Source organism: Rhopilema esculentum, chromosome 13, assembly GCF_057945365.1.
Source record: "Rhopilema esculentum isolate cy_ngs chromosome 13, ASM5794536v1, whole genome shotgun sequence".
NCBI classification, from domain to species: Eukaryota; Metazoa; Cnidaria; class Scyphozoa; order Rhizostomeae; family Rhizostomatidae; genus Rhopilema; species Rhopilema esculentum.
The window spans coordinates 11,381,039-11,401,158 of NC_142827.1; the positions used below are offsets into that span (position 1 = coordinate 11,381,039).

The 20,120-nt window shown below is 38.5% G+C and overlaps 2 protein-coding genes and 1 long non-coding RNA gene across 10 annotated transcripts; all 3 read left to right on the forward strand.

The window, feature by feature from the left end:
- The first annotated feature begins 1,073 nt into the window (after positions 1-1,073).
- Positions 1,074-19,968, forward strand: LOC135688254 (uncharacterized). 7 transcript variants are annotated; one of them, XM_089112266.1, is made up of 4 exons: positions 1,074-1,828; positions 1,955-2,056; positions 2,410-2,446; positions 17,799-19,968. In XM_089112266.1, exons 1-4 carry the CDS (start codon positions 1,699-1,701, stop codon positions 17,884-17,886), a joined length of 357 nt encoding a protein of 118 aa, XP_088968392.1. In that variant the 5' UTR covers positions 1,074-1,698; the 3' UTR covers positions 17,887-19,968. The 7 variants fall into 7 exon arrangements, 3 of the variants coding, with proteins under 3 accessions (XP_088968392.1, XP_088968391.1, XP_088968393.1); XM_089112265.1 differs by having other exon boundaries at positions 1,081-1,828; positions 1,952-2,056; positions 17,799-19,964; XM_089112267.1 differs by lacking the exon at positions 17,799-19,968 and adding an exon at positions 3,150-4,347 and having other exon boundaries at positions 1,094-1,828; positions 1,952-2,056.
- Positions 4,351-8,350, forward strand: LOC135688678 (uncharacterized). Its single transcript, XR_016144546.1, has 3 exons — positions 4,351-5,830; positions 6,039-6,163; positions 6,314-8,350. It is a non-coding gene; the product is annotated as an uncharacterized LOC135688678 (long non-coding RNA).
- Positions 8,548-14,721, forward strand: LOC135693698 (uncharacterized). Of its 2 annotated transcripts, none has more exons than XM_089112258.1 (3): positions 8,548-8,867; positions 9,518-13,540; positions 13,723-14,721. In XM_089112258.1, exons 2-3 carry the CDS (start codon positions 9,527-9,529, stop codon positions 14,137-14,139), a joined length of 4,431 nt encoding a protein of 1,476 aa, XP_088968384.1. In that variant the 5' UTR covers positions 8,548-8,867; positions 9,518-9,526; the 3' UTR covers positions 14,140-14,721. The 2 variants fall into 2 exon arrangements, with proteins under 2 accessions (XP_088968384.1, XP_088968385.1); XM_089112259.1 differs by having other exon boundaries at positions 8,550-8,709.
- Positions 19,969-20,120: the final 152 nt, after the last annotated feature.

The window sequence follows — 20,120 nt, forward strand, 5'->3', positions numbered from 1 at the left end:
TAATCGAGGAACTACTCATTGGGTTGATTCCATTTCTATGGTTGATTCTATTAGGAATTTCGCAAGTATCGGTATCTGGAGCCAGCAAGTAATTAAGTTTGGGTTTACTTTTCTAAAAGGATTTACTGAATTACAATCAGGGTAATAAAGCATTATCTTCCTACACGAAAGAAGCTCTTATCTCAATTGGGTTGTTGCTGCAAGTAAATAATACTTTGTCCTCGAGCAATTATTTCCTGCTCTTGCCAATAGTATATGCTACTCACAGTAGGCGTGACTATGGATTGGATTAATTATGTTTGTCTTTTGTCATGTTTAGAATGTGCTTGCCTGCTTGCTGTATGATATTACACTTTTTGCTTGCATTCCTTATAAAATTGGAAGAATGTAGGAGGGCATTGTTTTTTTATTCTCATTTTCAGGATAGATTCAATTTTAGTAATATTTGTCAGAGGAGTAAACAGATAAGTAAAGTTGGGAAGTCTTACCATGAAATTTTATGGAAAATTAAAACAGGAGACTTAGGGGGTCACCCATTAAAATATCTAAACGAGGAACACGAATAGACCTGGGCTGCAAATGTTTTGAAGCAACTTTCAATTAACGGAAGACTAGCTCCCCTACGAAGCCCGCTACGCGGGCTTGCCAGTGACCCTACGGTCGAGTACATAGATTAGCCTCGGAAAAGACAAGAATTTTCTTAAAACCCCCTGTGAATGATAGTAAAATTAGCCTCGGCAAAGACAAGAATTCTTTCGAAACCCCCAATGAGTATGCAGATTAGCCTCGGAAAAGACAAGAGGTGTATCAACCTCGATTTGAAAAAAATTGGCTCCGCATAGGTCACGTGATAAAAAAATTACTCGCACTCCTGTGACTATCGCTAGGAAGGGGGGAGCCTCTACCCCTTCTCTATTTCAGGCGACCCCCTGACTAGCGATAGTCACAGGAGTGCGAGTAATTTTTTTATCACGTGACCTGTGCGGAGCCAATTTTTTTCAAATCGAGGTTGATACACCTCTTGTCTTTTCCGAGGCTAATCTGCATACTCATTGGGGGTTTCGAAAGAATTCTTGTCTTTGCCGAGGCTAATTTTACTATCATTCACAGGGGGTTTTAAGAAAATTCTTGTCTTTTCCGAGGCTAATCTATGTACTCGACCGTAGGGTCACTGGCAAGCCCGCGTAGCGGGCTTCGTAGGGGAGCTAGTCTAACTAATACTAATGTGCGGATATGCAAATGAACTCTATTCTCCTCGACAACAAAAGCCCAACACAATGCTCCAGCAGATCCCTGGGTCAAAATCGTATAGCGGTTCAAACGACACCGCCCGATCTTGGAGAAGATTACCAGCCAAAACCGCTCGGCTGATTTTCCAAATTCTTTTTTCCACGTCGTCCTGGATCCTCAAACTTGTGCTCGTGGGGTTTCTTTTTTCGTTTTTCCTCCCTTTTTTATAGATATTTGTACGTTTTCTCCCGGGTTCGTTCGAAATCCTCTAGATCTCGATTAGTGCTCTCCGAGGTCTTTGTCCCGCCTTTCTAAAGGTCCTTTCTCTCTCATATCTCTTGCTCTCTACTACAAAAGATTTCAAAACTTCTTCCTCCAGCAACCCTTCAATTTGAACGGAGGCTTTTCAAATCCGTTTCGTTTTTAACACAAAGAAGCTACTGTTTGCCGATAATTTAGGTGATTTGGATGATTTGGATAAATCTACGTGCACTGCTGGTTGGCATTCCTTTTCGAACTCGAAGCGGTTGTCGACGGTCGTGTTCTACAGTGCTACAGTGCTACAGTACTACGGTGCTACAGTGCTACAGTGCTACAGGTGAGTCTCGCTAGCTATTTTCCTTTCCTTTTTATCGATCGATTGAAACCCCGTTTGTTATTATTTCGTTTGCAAGAGCCATGTAATTCGTGCTTTTGACGATCTTCCTTTTCTTCGTTTTAGCAGCTACGTACGGTACGCACGCTGCTGCCCGTTTTTTGGTTTTGCGATGGCTGCTGGCTGTTCCCCTTCTTCACTGGCATCAGAATCGATGGCATGCGAATACAAGTAAGCGTTGTTGTTCTTACCTGTTTTCGAAATTTAAATTATTTGACATGATTTTCTGCTCATTTGGATGAAATTGCACTAAAAACCGGCTGCTAGAACCCCGCCGCGAACGAAAAATGTTTACCTCTTCTCGTGGTTTTGTGCTAAAAGGAAACTGGATTGGCTTTATTGCAATCAAAGTATGAAGAATCGTGGTAGATTATTCCTGCTGTTTATTCTTGATGCAAGAAAATTTGATTTTCATAGGAAAACCCATTGTAATGCGAATTATGTAATCCCGCCAGCCCCTAACTTTTTATGCCTATCGAGAATCCTTTGCAGCAACTTTTCCTAACCTCCTTCCTTTTTTGTAGATAAACGATCGGATTCGCTGACTTTTTGGTACAACAAGTGAGTATTTTTCGATTAAAATTTCACTTTTTGTGCGATTTTCCCGCTGAGACTGAGGTTGGATTTGCCTGCCCCTCGAGTGAAAATTATTTCTAGCTTTTTGAGAGCATTTTTTCGGAATTATCAATAAATCATTCTAGAAACCATTTCAAATGACTTTTTGCTTATTTGGGTGAAATTACACTAAAAACCGGTTGCCAAAAGGGGTCGCTAGACCCGCCACGAACGTGTTTTACCTCTTCGCAGTTTTGTCCTTCAAGGAAAATGGATTTGCTGTATTGCTCGCTTAACAAGAACAAATTCAAATGATTTTATGCTTAATTTGATGAAATTACAGTAAAAACCGGTCGCTTACTGCTAGACCCCCGCCGCGAACGGCGAATTTCCACATCTTTTCGTGGTTTTGTACTAAAAGAAAGCTGGATTGTTACGGTAGATTGTGCCTGCATCATTTTCGGAATTGTAAATGAATTATTCTAGAAAGAATTTTAAATGACTTTATGCTTATTTGGGTGAAATTACACTAAAAACCGGTTGCTAAAAGGAGTCGCTAGACCCGCCACGAACGTGTTTCTCTGAATTTTTTACCTCGCGTAGTTTTCTGCTTAAAAGAATATGGATTGGCTGTATATTGATTTCTTTAAAACGTGCTTTCATTAACCATGGAATAACATTTTCATTATTTTGTTTGTTCTTCATCTAGATCAAAGATCGTTTCAAGCAATAGTTATGTCGCAGACGTGATTCTCGGACCTTCGAAACGAAATTGATGGCATTTATGCTGGCGTTAAATCAAACGATGAAACAAGAAAAAACTTGACTGTGGAGAAAAGGACTAAAGTTAAATAGATAGCTGTTGTCTGTAAATTGTATTTTGTTAATTTGTTGTTGGAGTAAGATTTCTTTTTGATGCTCTAAATTTTGGCTGTTTTCTATCGCTCAATTTCTTGCGTTCTTTGTTGCTGCATTGTTTTAAAGACTCATCATCACGAATAGTTCATTTTTTTGATTTTTTCACAACGAGCATCATGGACCAACGACGGCTAACAGAAATTTATTGTTAGATTAAACACGAGAGCTCTAAGTAAGGCCCTAGAAAATATAAAGAAGATTCCCATAAGTCAACGAGGGCTAAAAGTGTATGGTTAAAGAACTCACAATTTTTTTCTTAATAAGTAAGCCCCCTGTTTTTCCTCTTGCTGCCACTCTCCCTCGCCGCCTTAAGTGTTTGCGATTTTTCCACTGACAAATTTTTGTGAAGAAGGCCTTTTACAGGATATACACTGTCCTCGAAGTTAAACTAAATGAATTTACAAAAAAGCATGTTGGCTATAGATTTCCTTTAGTGTGCTTTTTGTTTGTTATAAAGTAGTTTCACATTCCTGGGTTTATTTGACAAGATATAAACATGGGACAAAAGTAAGATCTGATAATGTTTTTCTAAGAGTTGTTGTAAAAGCATGTTGAAGTTTGTGAAAAATCAGACAAAAAAAATTATGCATCAATCTTGTACAAAGAATGCATCTCGATAAAGGGGACTAAATCTGCAAATTACCAGCCTAAAGAAAAATTAAAGACAGTTAATCAGTTGATATTGCGAGATATCAAATTAATTACTAGGTACACTGTCTTCCAGAGACAATGAGGAGAAAATCCACCTTGCTTTTTTACTAAGAAGTCCCATCTTGAGTTTCTCTGGACTTGGAAGCACCTTTGTTGAAGCTAGCAACAATAAATTTAAAAAAAATATAACTTGGCAGGCTGACGTGCCAAAAAGTTTGAATCTTGGCACGGTGAACTAAATGCTGGGATTTTGAAACCGTCTTCTTGTGGCGACTCCATCTCGGGTTTTTTCTTGCAAACACATTTGAAGAAGGGTAGCGATGCGCACCATAATTTATATTTGCTTGATGTGTTAAATGCCGGCAATTTTAAACTGTCTTTCATGTCAAGAAAGGGGGGTACAGCCCGCCATGTTGTTTTTATTCTTATCATGGATCCTGAGTTTCTTTCGGCTTCCAAACATTGTAACCGAAGGTAGTAGTAATACACAATATGAATTATACCTGACTCCATTAACTGGGGGTAAACTTTTAACTTTGTTTTTTGAAATTTTGAACAGCCCTCTCTCACGGCAAGTGCTATCAGGAAAGAGAAACATATTTCGTGAATTTGATATTTAAGGAAAACCCCCTTTCGAAAGTGTCTTGCTTTCAAATCATTAATGAAATAAATTTAAAGTGCCCGCGAATTTCGCTCTTTGATTAAATAAAATTTGATGCAAGGATGTAACATCTAAAGCTAATTCATAAAACATGTCATTTTCGTTTTCTCTACTTGTTCAAGATGACGGTTTCAGATATGCTGTTTGTATTGCCGACTTTGTACAGCCAAAACGTTTTAAATCTGAGTTTGATTAAAAACAAGCAGTGGCAACAAAACCTATATTAGCCATTTTGTTAATGCATATTATAGTCAGTGTAACTGTGTGTGAATGACACGTTCTTTATATAGATTAACTTTACTTTTTTTCATGAAGCACAGACATGCTTTATCTTGCATGATTGCGATGAGAGCTATGATATTGCTAATGGTAATAATAATGATAATGAATTTCTCAAGTATCAAGAGTCAACAAGTAATTAGGCCAGGGTTTAATTTTCTAGAAGGATTTACTGAATTACAATCAAGGTAATAGAACATTCCCGTCCCACACGAAAATAGCTCATATCTTAATAGGATTCTTGCTGCAAGTAAATACTTTTTCCTCTGTCAATAGTAAATGCTACTCACAGAAGGCGTGACTATTAATTGGATTAATCATGTTTGGCTGACGCCACATTGAAAGTACGCTTGCGTGCTTGCTGTATGATATTACATTTGGTGCAGATCCCTTATGAAATTGTAAGCGTGTAGGAGGGCATTATTCATAGGAACTTTTTTGATTTTTAGAAAAACCAATTTTGATTTGATTTGTCAAGTCAGGAGAGTAAACAGGTTAATAATGTGGGGCAATCTTAACATGAAAGGCACAATATCCAACAATTACAAGTATTTACTAAAAATACAAAGGCTGATCAATCTAATTTGAAGAATAGATGGTTTTGGCATCTCCATTGCTTTTTAAAAGGAAATGCTCACAACTTTACTACAATCATATGACTACCATAAGTATTTTCCCATGAGCTGAAAACAAACAAAAATCACTCCTACACGAAATTTTTTTTATATTCTTTTCAACCCTTCTTTGTATATGGGTGCCTATTGTCCTCTACCTCTATTTAAGAAATACTCTTCCCTTCCTTAAACCAACGAACTAAAAACAAAATAAAAATGAGCAACGAAGAAAAAACAGTCGTCGTGCATTTCAGAGGAGAGGTGAAAGTAAGTACTCTTCCTATCTCGAATACTATCTTCATGAATTCGAACCTATTCGCTTTGCAAAGAACAACACCTCTATTTTTTTTTCTTATACGACTCATTGCTACTTCTATCTATGACACTAGGCAAAAGGATTCTCTAAACGTTACCAAAATTGAATTCTTGAAACCCTTTCCATGTTCACATTTTTTTTTAATAATTTTTTCAACAGAATCTACCCTACAATGATGGCAGCATACGACGCCTGAAAATTGAAGCTGCCAGGGCATTTGCCCTGAGCAAAAAAACAAAATTCGGGTTCCTTGATCGTCATCGGCGTCCCGTAAGAGAATTAAGGTACCTTCCCTCGGATCTTTTCGTCTTATTACATTTATTCTTTAGCTGTTTCTTTGACTTTATTTTCTCTATTTTTAACAAATGTTCAATTAAAAGTTACATCATTGATATTTCAAGACAGGTTTCCTTAAACAAATTTTTTTTTCGCAGGGCAGGGGATGAGGTATTCCTGCATCTCTACAGGAAACCAAGGAACAAAAGGGGCGGTAAAGTTAGAGAAACAGTAACTTTCAATTTTTCATTTTCATAACTACCTTTTAATTTCAATCTTCGTGTTTAGTTTCTTAATCTTAACGCTTTTTAAATTAAACGTATAATTTTAATTAGTAGATTGGCTGATTAGTTAATTTTGTCAATTAATCGTCGTTTCCCAATAATTTTCCCTATATGTAATTGACATCCAAATAAGGGCAAGTGTCCTTCCATAATCACATAGTCTAAATATGGGCAAGCGTCTTTCAATGATCACATGACCATTTCGCCTCATAAAACTTGGCTGTTGAATGACAACCCCAAATTACACACTTCTGCATATCTCCAGTTGCACTTCGACTTCAACGCATTCAAAGTTGTAAGTACCTTTAATTCAATGATTTGCAACTCCATCTTATATTCAAATTTCGTATCCAAAGTCATCAAATCTATGTCATATATAGTAACCTGAGGCAGCGAATGTTGCTATGTCCAATGTTTTACAAATGTTATGCAAAATTAAAACATCCCTTTCATCAAGATTTTACCGTTGATATTGCGTATGATCGTTTTAAAGTTTTAATTTCTATTTTGATGCAATTTCATATAAACTTCATAATTTTCTTGCGTTTCCTCTATGTATTTATCAATGGCGTAACGAAAGGCTGCGTAGGTTCGAAACCACCCCTCCCCTACTAAGAATCATTGACTCAACAGTGAAGTTCAGGAAAAGCAATTATAAGAATGCCTTACTTTCATCTTAATACAGTGCAAATGACCTTTGACATAAAACCATTCAGTTTCGCACCCCCTAGAGAAACTCCAGCTTATGCCATTGGAAATCTTCTATATAATTGTAGATACAACGTGTTTCCATTAAAAATGCTATCTGTAGTTAATTCTTTAATTCCAGTTTTGACCTTGTGCTATTGAGTGATAATTTTAAACGACCACGACTTCTACTCATTGATTCTATCTTTAATCGTTGCATTCGTTGTATTCGTAGAAGTTTATGAAACGAACCAATTCAACAAATTTAACTGTATCACAGTAGCCTATAACATTTATAACGCATTTCAGGGGCAAATATTTACCTGTTTCATCGGTTCTCTCCACCCATCATGTTGTATTAAAAAAATCCCTTTTTCCAAAACTGGTTATAAAATCTGTGAAAAATATTAACTGCAATATATACCATCCAATGCCATCGAAGTAATCACTATGCACTATATTTCTCTTGGTTTCATACAGTTTGACCTTTCTTTTACCCAAAATTTCTCCCTTCATATAGCATACGAAATGGCTCAATGTAATATTGAAACTAAATTGAAGGAGCTGGCATCTTTGCTTGATGTATGCAAAACGTCTCTTTCTGATATCGAAAAGGGGGACGACCAACAAAGGGCTATAAGAATATGCAGAGCCAAATTGCAAAGTGCTTGCAGCCGCCTTGAGGTCATTAGAAAAAACTTCGATGATTTGTTTTACGAACAAAATATTTCAAAAGACATGGACGATTCAGACTTTTTATTGGAAGTTAAAGACATTAATTAGTTGTAGATCCGCTTTTTACGTTTAGATTATGTAGAAATATACACCTCTATTTTGTTTCATCTTTTTCTGTCTCTGTTCTCAACATCTAGATACCTGTCGGAGATCAATACCACTTATTTAAACCGAATCAATCCATACAAAATTCCTACAAAATCCATACAATTTTTCACACAGTTTTGACAGGAACAATTCTAAATCCAGTACAGGTTTCATCATATTTCAATTTATTTTCGAAAACCCTTTATTTGTACATTCGTTATCGTAAACCTTTAAGCAAATAAGGGCAAAGTGAGAAGACTTGTCAACAATTTCCGACAACCTGTATCAGTTAACGATATCTATTCAAACAACGATCTATTTGCCAAAAAGGATAGGACAGGAAAGCAGGAACGAGGCTTATTTTACCATGCCAAATGTCCTCCTTGCCTGATAGTAATTACTGTAATATGTGCAGTGCATAGGAAGAACACAACAGAACTACTGTATATGGTAGTACCATTGTTTTGGAACGATACAAACAAAATAAATTCTTCATTGGAAACAAAGCCTTTTTATAATTTTTTGGTGCATGAGCACCCAAGAACAATAAATATTTCTGGGTTACGGATGTGGGATGTGTAATTTATTGATTAAGAGGCTAAAACTTAGACGACATGTTGAAAATTGCTGCCTTTTCTTTGCACCTTTAAAAAAAGATGAAATTTTTGGATTTTTTTCACAAATTCGATCTGACAACACACGTTCGTTTTTATCATGTATGAAGAACTTCTGAGTACACATTTAGGGAGGCGGCGGAAAAGGTATCCATAATGGCGGTTTAGAACAAATTGTCTGCGTTCGGCGCTTACAGTTGAAACGAAACAACAAGTTACCGGAGACGCTTTCTTCCATTTAGGAATATAAGGAATAAGTCCAAATATTCAATTTTCTATTATTGACCCTACTTTAAAGCAGGGAAGTATGTGATTTTCTACCTTATTTTTGTCTCTTTTCGTTAAATCACAAATTTTACATTATTTACGTTGCTTCTAAGGTACAATAAACTTACGAAAATTCTTGCGGAAAAAAATTTAAATATAGCTTTCAATCCTATATGCATTTTTCCTGTTTTCCGGCTTTTCATGTCTTGAAATTTTCAATTACGGGGAAGTGAATCTATGTGTGGCACTTAAACTTTTTTTTGTTACATTGGCCTACCTCACAGTCATTGACCATCTGCAAAAAGGTCATTTGCTAACTTTTAGGGGAGGCCACTAACTTAATTATTAGACAAACAGGGCCCTGGGTGAATAGTCTCAGCTTAGTAACCTACAATATATATTCATTAATCGCAATATGAAAATTCACAAACAATACTCTTAAAGTTTTTTATTAATTTTAGGCAAGTCTGTGCAACATTGCTTTCCAATTGATTGTTTTCTTTCTTTGAGGTCATAAATGGAACCTTACCCCTTCATCTTCAGTTTCAAATTTTTTCAGGATTCTCATACTCCAATAATTGTTTCTTATATTAAAATTAAATTACATGTTTTCTTATACTCAATGTCAGCCATCACCTTTTACACTCTTTCCCCTTTTGGTTGAATTGGGTAATTTTGTAATCCCCAGCTTTAAAGTATGCCACGTCGCCGGCGGCAAAACTTTGATCGGCGAAGAGCAAGAGAAAGGCAAAGACAATATAATCAGAACCGTCGTAACAACAACAGACCACCAAATGCAGAGGAGCAACAAGTTGCTGATGCAGTAAATGAATTAGCTGCATTGGAACTTCAAATTGCACAAAATGAGCTGCCAGATCAACAGGGCAATCATGAAAATAATCTTGACCAACAGCCCCCACAACCGTTTCAACCTAACCAACCTGCTGAGCAACTGAATGCTGATCAGCATCCACAGCTGTTTTTCAACCTACCACAACCACATTACGTTGGCATGATGGAAAATTCATGTGAACATTGTCATGCCAAATTTTTCATTGGTGAGCAGAATGCACATAATGTATTCACCAAGTGTTGCTTTCAAGGCAAAGTCACTCTACCACCAATTACACTACCTTCAGCAAATATTATTGACTTATTCAGTGCAGAAACACCACAATCACGCCATTTTTTGGAAAACATTCGTCATTACAATGCTGCTTTGGCAATGGCTTCCTGGAATGCCACTGTAAATGAACTTCCTGGTAGAGGACCCCGTGTTGTCACTATTCATGGGCAAACATACCACTTGACAAGTGCAGCAGATGCACCTGAAGGTCAACGCCCACAATATTCGCAGTTATATATACTGGACACAAATCAAGCATTGCAGGAAAGGATTCACGATCCAAGAAATGCAAACCTGCAACCTGACATCTTGCGGCTGCTACAGGATGAACTTGTGGCTGTTAATCCATTTGCCAGACAGTTCCAAAACATGGGACAAGTTCTTGAAAGAGAACGCAACAATGCGGTGGCAAATAATCAGCCATTACCACCAGTGAGAATGATCATAGCACAGCGACCATTTCAAGATCGACGTTATGATAATCCTACAGCCACAGAAATAGCTGCAGTTTATGTTGGAGATGAGGGGGCACCCCCTGATCCTGCTAACAGAGACATAGTTATATACCATACTGCCAACAACAATACAACAAAAATAAAGGCAACATCTCCAAATGCAGACCCAATGACATATCCACTGTTGTTTTTCAATGGAGAATTTGGGTGGAATATTGAACTTCGACGCAATCAGCAGCTACCAGCAGGGCGTCGTCCTAATCAAAGGGAGCGTATCTCTTTAAATGAGTTTTATGCTTACAGGGTTGCTTTTCGTGATGGTTTTTCAACCATTCACCGTGCAAAGTTGCTTTTCCAACAATATTTGGTTGATGCATACACCAAAATTGAAGGAAATGAACTGACATACATCAGAACCCATCAAGCACAACTGAGGGTAGAATCATATCAAGGTCTTGTAGACCACATACACAGACGAGCAGAAGCTGAAGATGCAAATGTTGGCCGCATTGTCATTCTGCCCTCAACCTTTCAAGGAAGTCCAAGAAACATGCAGCAAAACTATCAAGATGCAATGACCATTGTCACAAAATTTGGTAAACCTGACATCTTCTTAACCATGACTGCAAATCCAAACTGGCCTGAGGTGAGAGAAAATCTTCTTCCACACCAGACATCTAATGACAGGCCAGATGTTATCAGTCGTGTCTTCCACCTAAAACTCAAGGAACTTTTGTGTGACCTTCTTGAAAGAAATGTCTTAGGACATGTGGTTGCCTATGTTTACACAATTGAATTCCAGAAAAGAGGTTTGCCGCATGCACACATGGTTCTGTTTTTCTCAGATGCTGATAAACCACGTGTGGCAGAAGATGCTGACAGGTTAGTGTCTGCAGAGATTCCAGATCCACAACAATTTCCAAACTTGCATGAAATGGTCAAGAAACACATGATCCATGGACCATGTGGTGACCTCAATCCACACTGTGTTTGCATGCAAAATGGTGAGTGTAAGAAGAACTTTCCAAAGCCACTAGCACAGGTAACTCTCTTTGAGGTGAATGGATATCCAGAGTATCGACGACGAGGACAACACCATGCACAGCTACGCCATCACTTGGTTAACGACTCTTGGGTGGTTCCTTACAATCCTCACCTTCTCATGAAATTCAACTGCCACATGAATGTAGAAGTTTGCAGCACTGTGAAAAGCGTCAAGTACATCTTCAAATACATTCACAAAGGCAATGACTGTGCGCATGTTGAAATAAAAGAAAACACTTTACACCATGATGAGATTCTCCAGTATCTTAATGCAAGATATGTTGGCCCACATCAGGCAATGTTCAGGATCATGCAGTACAAAATGCATGACAAAAGTCACATCATCATACGCCTTGCAGTGCATCTTCCTCTACAACAGAACATCTATTTCCAAGAAGGAAACGAGGAAAGAGTTTTGAATGTAAACCCAAACACAACATTAACTGCATGGTTTCAACTTAATCAAGTGGATGCAGATGCTCATCAGTATCTTTATACTGAAATTCCAGTGCATTATACATTTGATAAAAGAACAAAAGCATGGAGACGAAGACAGCGTGCAGCAGGGCCCACCATTGGGAGACTGTACCAAGTTCAGCCTACAGATCCAGAAAAGTATTCACTTCGATTGCTGTTGCTTCATCGCAGAGGGGCTACATCCTTTGAGGACATAAGAACCATTGAGGGAGAGCTGCATGACACATTCAAGGGTGCAGCAAGTGCAATGGGACTCTTCCAAGATGATGCTGAACATAGGCGTTGTCTCCGAGAGGCTACAGTCATGAATATGCCTTCACAGATGAGACAGCTATTTGCCACACTGATGTTGTTTCAGATGCCAGCTGAGCTCAGAGCTCTTTTTGATGAGTTCAAACAGGCAATGTCTGAAGATTTTGTCCGGCATGATCACCTTGAAGACCCAAATGTAGCCTTTGAAGACCGACATATGTATCTTTGCCTCTGGGACATCGATCGCAATTTGAGAGTTCATGGAAAATCAATCAGAAACATTGAATTCTCAGAACTTCCACAGCTTCCAGAAAACTATGTTCACCCACAAGATGAAGCTGAAGATATCAACATAGTCCATGAAAGGGAACGAGGAGCACAAATGCTTGAACTTCTCAACAACGACCAGCTTCATATTCACAACACAGTCATGGAGGCAGTACAAACTGCATCACAACAGAATTGCTACTTTGTAGATGGACCAGCAGGAACAGGTAAGACATTTCTTTATAACACATTAGTACATAACCTTCAAGGGTTAGGTATAAAAGTCAAATGTGTTGCATATTCAGGGATAGCTAGCACATTGCTTATTAATGGAGCTACAGCACACTCCACTTTCCAAATCCCTATCCCATTATTACCTGATTCTACTTGTAACATTAAACGCCAAAGTACCAGGGCTCAGAAGCTCTTAGAAACCACTCTGTTTATCTGGGATGAAGCTTCAATGATCCCAGCAAATGCTTTGAAAGCAGTTGATATTCTCCTTAGAGACATTACACAAATTGACAGACCATTTGGAGGTAAGTACATGTTTCTTGGAGGTGATTTTAGACAAGTTCTCCCAGTTGTTCTTAGAGCAGGTAGAGAAAGAATTGTCCAGGAGAGCTTGAAGAATTCACATCTTTGGCACCATTTCCACAAGTTTCAACTTGTAATCAACATGAGAGCCATTCGTGATGACATGTACAGAGAGTTTGCAGATTGGCTCTTGAGGATTGGCAATGGTGTGGAACCTCATGACGATCGTGATCAAGTCACCTTGCCACAGAACATCTTGGTGCCTTCACTCAACGAAATGGTGAATTTCCTCTATCCACTTGCACAGCCAGGACAGCCTAACCTGATGCTTGATCCTGAAACAATGTCAGAGCGTTGCTGCTTGACACCAAAAAACCAGTTCTCACACCAGATTAATGAACTGGTACTTAACAGGATGCAAACACCTGTACGCACATACCTCAGTACAGACAGAGTCGTCACTGATGATCCACTTGAAGCAGAAGCATACCCAGTTGAGTTCCTTAATGCGCAAACACCTGGTGGAATGCCACTCCACAAATTACAACTAAAGGTAATTTTTATTTGTTGACTTACATTTTTCATATGATATCATTCTTAACATCAATAACACATTTGATAATCATCTCTTCTTATGTACTTGAACAACAACACAAAGATGCTGCACTGTCTTTCAATTATTATTTACATTTTTAAGAATGTTTTTTCTTTATATCTATAAATTTTCATTCACAGGTTGGTGCAACAATCATCCTGCTTCGAAACATCAACCCTAAAAGGGGGCTATGCAACGGCACCCGTCTGATAGTACGAGATCTGCAACGTCATGTAATCTGTGCAGAAATCATTGCAAATGAGTACAGGGGACAGTATGTTTTGATACCCAGAATCACCATGTCCTCCCAAGATACAGCTCTGCCAGTCAACATTGCAAGAGTGCAATTCCCAGTGAGACTAGCATACTGTCTCACAATCAACAAAGCTCAAGGACAGTCCTTAAGGTATGTAGGTATTTACCTCCCTGAGCCTGTTTTTGGTCACGGTCAGCTATATGTTGCCATGTCACGTGCAAAAACATTTGCAGGTATCAAAGTAATGTTACCACAGGGAAACAAAACAACCAACATTGTTTACCCTGAAGTCTTGCAGTAGAAATAACCTATTATGGCACAATATTGTTGCAAAGGGCACTTCCCTGTTACCACAACACATGTCAGTCTTTATTATCATCACTTTGCTATTTTCATATCACTACCTGTTCTTCTGGGACTTATCCTGTTACATTTCACCATACTGACACAGTACTCATCATTTGAGCCACGTGCCCAAGGTGACATATGGATTCTCAATTACATCAACACACAAAGCAGTTGATTTCACAGATCCTTCCCTGTCACTATAGCATAGACAACTCTGATCAATGAGCTCAGCCAGTTGTGGTGATGTAGCAGGTAAAGTTTCATCCCTTCTTTACTTGCAATCCCCTATTCCTTTTCCTTTCCTTTCAGCTTTCTCTAATCCAGCATATGTTGATTCTTTGCTCCAGCGAGTTACGCTTTTGCATGTTCCTCGATGTTGCCTATGGGAACATGTGTTTCCTTCTCAGTAGAAACTGCAGCAGCTTATCCCAAAGGTACTTTTCCAAAAGATAAAATTTGGATGTCCAAAAATTTCTCTACACTTGTGTTTTGTAAACAAAGATTTCATCCAAAACTAACAAGCTGTCAACTGCACTTCTGCACAAAAAGGAAACCCCAAACAATGGGTGCTCCTTGCCGTGGTGTTTGGGCTTCCTTACTAATGCACCCGGCAACATCTTAAGCTCAGAGAAGGGAAGTTTTATAAATAAGGTTTCTGAAATTTCAAACTATTGTGGTTTACAATAAACAACATTTCTGGATTGTGAATACACATTCTTAACAATCTCAACCAAACAAGGCATTACTTCTTTCTCTGAGCTCTTGATTTACTTTCTATTTCACCATCTTCATTTAAATATATCAATACTCAATGATAAAAAGTTACAACCATTGTATGACACAATTATAATAGATAATAGCAACAACTTTCAAGTACACTGAAGAAAATAAAACAAGCCCCACGAGTCACCCAGGAATAAATGAATCAAATTTTATGGAAAATTAAAACAGGAGACTTAGGGGGTAACCCATTAAAATATCTAAACGAGGAACACGAATAGACCTGGGCTGCAAATGTTTTGAAGCAACTTTCAATTAACGGAAGACTAGCTCCCCTACGAAGCCCGCTACGCGGGCTTGCCAGTGACCCTACGGTCGAGTACATAGATTAGCCTCGGAAAAGACAAGAATTTTCTTAAAACCCCCTGTGAATGATAGTAAAATTAGCCTCGGCAAAGACAAGAATTCTTTCGAAACCCCCAATGAGTATGCAGATTAGCCTCGGAAAAGACAAGAGGTGTATCAACCTCGATTTGAAAAAAATTGGCTCCGCATAGGTCACGTGATAAAAAAATTACTCGCACTCCTGTGACTATCGCTAGGAAGGGGGGAGCCTCTACCCCTTCTCTATTTCAGGCGACCCCCTGACTAGCGATAGTCACAGGAGTGCGAGTAATTTTTTTATCACGTGACCTATGCGGAGCCAATTTTTTTCAAATCGAGGTTGATACACCTCTTGTCTTTTCCGAGGCTAATCTGCATACTCATTGGGGGTTTCGAAAGAATTCTTGTCTTTGCCGAGGCTAATTTTACTATCATTCACAGGGGGTTTTAAGAAAATTCTTGTCTTTTCCGAGGCTAATCTATGTACTCGACCGTAGGGTCACTGGCAAGCCCGCGTAGCGGGCTTCGTAGGGGAGCTAGTCTAACTAATACTAATATGCCAATATGCAAATGAACTCTATTCTCCTCAACAACAAAGGCCCAACACAATGCTCCAGCAGATCCCTGGGTCAAAATCGTATAGCGGTTCAAACGACACCGCCCGATCTTGGAGAAGATTACCAGCCAAAACCGCTCGGCTGATTTTCCTAATTCTTTTTTCCACGTCGTCCTTGATCCTCAAACTTGTGCTCGTGGGGTTTCTTTTTTCGTTTTTCCTCCCTTTTTTATAGATATTTGTACGTTTTCTCCCGGGTTCGTTCGAAATCCTCTCGATCTCGATTAGTGCTCTCCGAGGTCTTTGTCCCGCCTTTCTAAAGGTCCTTTCTCTCTTTTCTCTTGCTCTCTACTACAAAAGATTTCAAAACTTCTTCCTCCAGCAACCCTTCAATTTGAACGGAGGCTTTTCAAATCCGTTTTTGCTTTCCACAAAGAAGCTACTGTTTGCCGATAATTTCGGTGATTTGGAGGATAAATCTTCGTGCACTGCTAATTGGCATTCCTTTTCGAACTCGAAGCGGTTGTCGACGGTCGTGTTCTGTGCTACAGTGCTACAGTACTACGGTGCTACAGTACTACGGTGCTACAGCGCTACAGTGCTACAGTGCTACAGTGCTACAGCTACAGGTGAGTCTCGCTAGCTATTTTCCTTTCCTTTTTATCGATCGATACCCCGTTTGTTATTATTTCGTTTGCAAGAGCCATGTAATTCGTGGTTTTGACGATCTTCCTTTTTTTTCGTTTTAGTAGCTACGTACGGTACACCCGCTGCTGCCCGTTTTTTGGTTCTGCGATGACTGCTGGCTGATCCCCTTCTTCACTGGCATCAGAATCGATGGCATGCGAATACAAGTAAGCGTTGTTGTTCTTACGTGTTTTCGAAATTTAAAATATTTGACATGATTTTCTGCTCATTTGGATAAAATTGCACTAAAAACCGGCTGCTAGAACCCCGCCGCGAACGAAAAATGTTTACCTCTTCTCGTGGTTTTGTGTTAAAAGGAAACTGGATCGGCTTTAAAAGTATGAAGAATTGTGGTAGATTTTTCCTGCTGTTTATTCTTGATGCAAGAAGATTTGATTTTCATAGAAAACCCGTTGTAATGCGAATTATGTAATCCCGCCAGCCCCCAACTTTTTATGCCTATCGAGAATCCTTTGCAGCAACTTTTCCTAACCGCCTTCCTTTTTTGTAGATAAACGATCGGATTCGCTGACTTTTTGGTTCAACAAGTGAGTATTTTTCGATTAAAATTTCACTTTTTGTGCGATTTTCCCGCTGAGACTGAGGTTGGATTTGCCTGCCCCTCGAGTGAAAATTATTTCTAGCTTTTTGAGAGCATTTTTTCGGAATTATCAATAAATCATTCTAGAAACCATTTCAAATGACTTTTTGCTTATTTGGGTGAAATTACACTAAAAACCGGTTGCCAAAAGGGGTCGCTAGACCCGCCACGAACGTGTTTCTCTTAATGTTTTACCTCTTCGCAGTTTTGTCCTTCAAGGAAAATGGATTTGCTGTATTGCTCGCTTAACAAGAACAATTTCAAATGATTTTATGCTTAATTTGATGAAATTACACTAAAAACCGGTCGCTTACTGCTAGACCCCCGCCGCGAACGGCGAATTTCCACCTCTTTTCGTGGTTTTGTACTGAAAGGAAGCTGGATTGTTACGGTAGATTGTGCCTGCATCATTTTCGGAATTGTAAATTAATCATTATAAAAACCATTTTAAATGACTTTACGCTTATTTGGGTGAAATTACACTAAAAATCGGTTGCTGAAAGGAGTCGCTAGACCCGCCACGAACGTGTTTCTCTGAATTTTTTACCTCTTGCGTAGTTTTGTGCTTAAAAGAATATGGATTGGCTGTATATCGATTTCTTTGAAACGTGCTTTCATTAACCATGGAATAACATCTTCATTAATCTTTTTGTTCTTCATCTAGATCAAAGAGCGTTTCAAGCAATAATTACGACGCAGACGTGTTTCTCGAACCTTCGAAACGAAATTTATGGCATTTATGCTGGCGTTAAATCAAACGATGAAACAAGAAAAAACTTGACTGTGGAGAAAAGGACTAAAGTTATATAATATAGATTAGCTGTTGTCCGTAAATTGTATTTTGTTTATTTGTTGTTAGAGTAAGATTCCTTTCTGATGCACGAAACTTGGCTGTTTTTTATCTTTCTATCTCTTAACTGCTTTGTTCCTGCAGTGTTTCAAAAGCTAATTGTGACGAAGATGTGACATGTGGACCTCAAATGTACAGAACTGCGTAATAACTCTATAACTCTTTGGAGTTCAGAAGAGGAGTCATTAATTCTTAAGAAATTTTTAGATGATATATATCTAAACGAGCACCATGGACCAATAACGGCTAACAGGAATTTATTGTTGGAAAACTTTAATGTTTGATTCAAAATAAACAGAGGAAGTTTAAAGGTGGCCCCAAATTATACCTTAAAACAGCATCACAAGTGAACAAGAATTGAACGAAATGGTCTGATAAAGATATTCATGTTGGATTCAAAATGAACATTACAGCTTTAAGAATGGCCTTAGAAAATATTTTCAAGCGCCCTATAAGTCGACGAGGGCTAAGAATGTATGATTGGAAAACTCAAAAATTTGATTCTGACTAAATAGGAGAAATTATAGGATTAACTCATGAAAATGATGGGGGCTGGCAGAAGTATGTAGCTGTCAAGTTTAAAGTAGAATTCAGAATATTTAACAAAGCTTTTAGATAAGCCTGCAAGATATTTAAACGACCACCACGATACACCGAGAGATAAAAGAAGATGGAAACTTTAAAACATTGCAATTAGAATAAGCAGTAGAAATAAAGAGGGTAACCCGTGAAAGTATTTAAACGAGGACCCCAATTAGATCGTGGCTTACAAAATGTATTGAAGCAACTTTCTGTATTGCCTTGATATTGCAACCGTTTATGTATCAAATTGATATGCACATTTTAATAAACGGAAGAGTAGCTCCCAGTAAATCCCGCTCTGCGGGCACCCTATGGCCCCAAAATGGGATAGTAAGATTAGCCTCTGAAAGTCAAGAGTGCTATTAACCTTGATTTCAAAGGGGTTCAGATGGTGAAGAAAGCTATGATATTGCTAATTGGTAATCGTAATAATCGAGGAACTACTCATTGGGTTGATTCTATTAGGAATTTCGCAAGTATCGGTATCTGGAGCCAGCAAGTAATTAAGTTTGGGTTTACTTTTCTAAAAGGATTTACTGAAATACAATCAGGGTAATAAAGCATTATCTTCCTACACGAAAGAAGCTCTTATCTCAATAGGGTTGTTGCTGTGAGTAAATAATACTTTGTCCTCGAGCAATTCTTTCCTGCTCTTGCCAATAGTATATGCTACTCACAGTAGGCGTGACTATGGATTGGATTAATTATGTTTTTATTTTGTCATGTTTAGAATGTGCTTGCCTGCTTGCTGTATGATATTACACTTTTTGCTTGCATTCCTTATTAAATTGGAAGAATGTAGGAGGCATTGTTTTTTTATTCTCATTTTCAGGATAGATTCAATTTTAATTTTATTTGTCAGAGGAGTAAACAGATAAGTAAAGTTGGGAAGTCTTACCATGAAATTTTATGGAAAATTAAAACACGAGACTTAGGGGGTAACCCATCAAAATATCTAAACGAGGAACACGAATAGACCTGGGCTGCAAATGTTTTGAAGCAACTTTCAATTAACGGAAGACTAGCTCCCCTACGAAGCCCGCTACGCGGGCTTGCCAGTGACCCTACGGTAGAGTACATAGATTAGCCTCGGAAAAGACAAGAATTTTCTTAAAACCCCCTGTGAATGATAATAAAATTAGCCTCGGTAAAGACAAGAATTCTTTCGAAGCCCCCAATGAGTATGCAGATTAGCCTCGGAAAAGACAAGAGGTGTATCAAACTCGATTTGAAAAAAATTGGCTCCGCACAGGTCACGTGATAAAAAAATTACTCGCACTCCTGTGACTATCGCTAGGAAGGGGGGAGCCTCTACCCCTTCTCTATTTCAGGCGACCCCCTGACTAGCGATAGTCACAGGAGTGCGAGTAATTTTTTTATCACGTGACCTGTGCGGAGCCAATTTTTTTCAAATCGAGTTTGATACACCTCTTGTCTTTTCCGAGGCTAATCTGCATACTCATTGGGGGCTTCGAAAGAATTCTTGTCTTTACCGAGGCTAATTTTATTATCATTCACAGGGGGTTTTAAGAAAATTCTTGTCTTTTCCGAGGC

What these genes read in the sequence shown, in the direction of transcription:
- LOC135688254 (XM_089112265.1), top strand. Translation starts at nt 1,699, where the DNA reads ATGATTTGGATAAATCTACGTGCACTGCTGGTTGGCATTCCTTTTCGA. An exon ending in ACAGTGCTACAGTGCTACAG is followed by an intron (nt 1,829 to 1,951) that starts GTGAGTCTCGCT and finishes TCTTCGTTTTAG; the next exon opens with CAGCTACGTACGGTACGCAC. An exon ending in TCGATGGCATGCGAATACAA is followed by an intron (nt 2,057 to 2,409) that starts GTAAGCGTTGTT and finishes CCTTTTTTGTAG; the next exon opens with ATAAACGATCGGATTCGCTG.
- LOC135693698 (XM_089112258.1), top strand. Translation starts at nt 9,527, where the DNA reads ATGCCACGTCGCCGGCGGCAAAACTTTGATCGGCGAAGAGCAAGAGAA. An exon ending in TCCACAAATTACAACTAAAG is followed by an intron (nt 13,541 to 13,722) that starts GTAATTTTTATT and finishes TTTCATTCACAG; the next exon opens with GTTGGTGCAACAATCATCCT.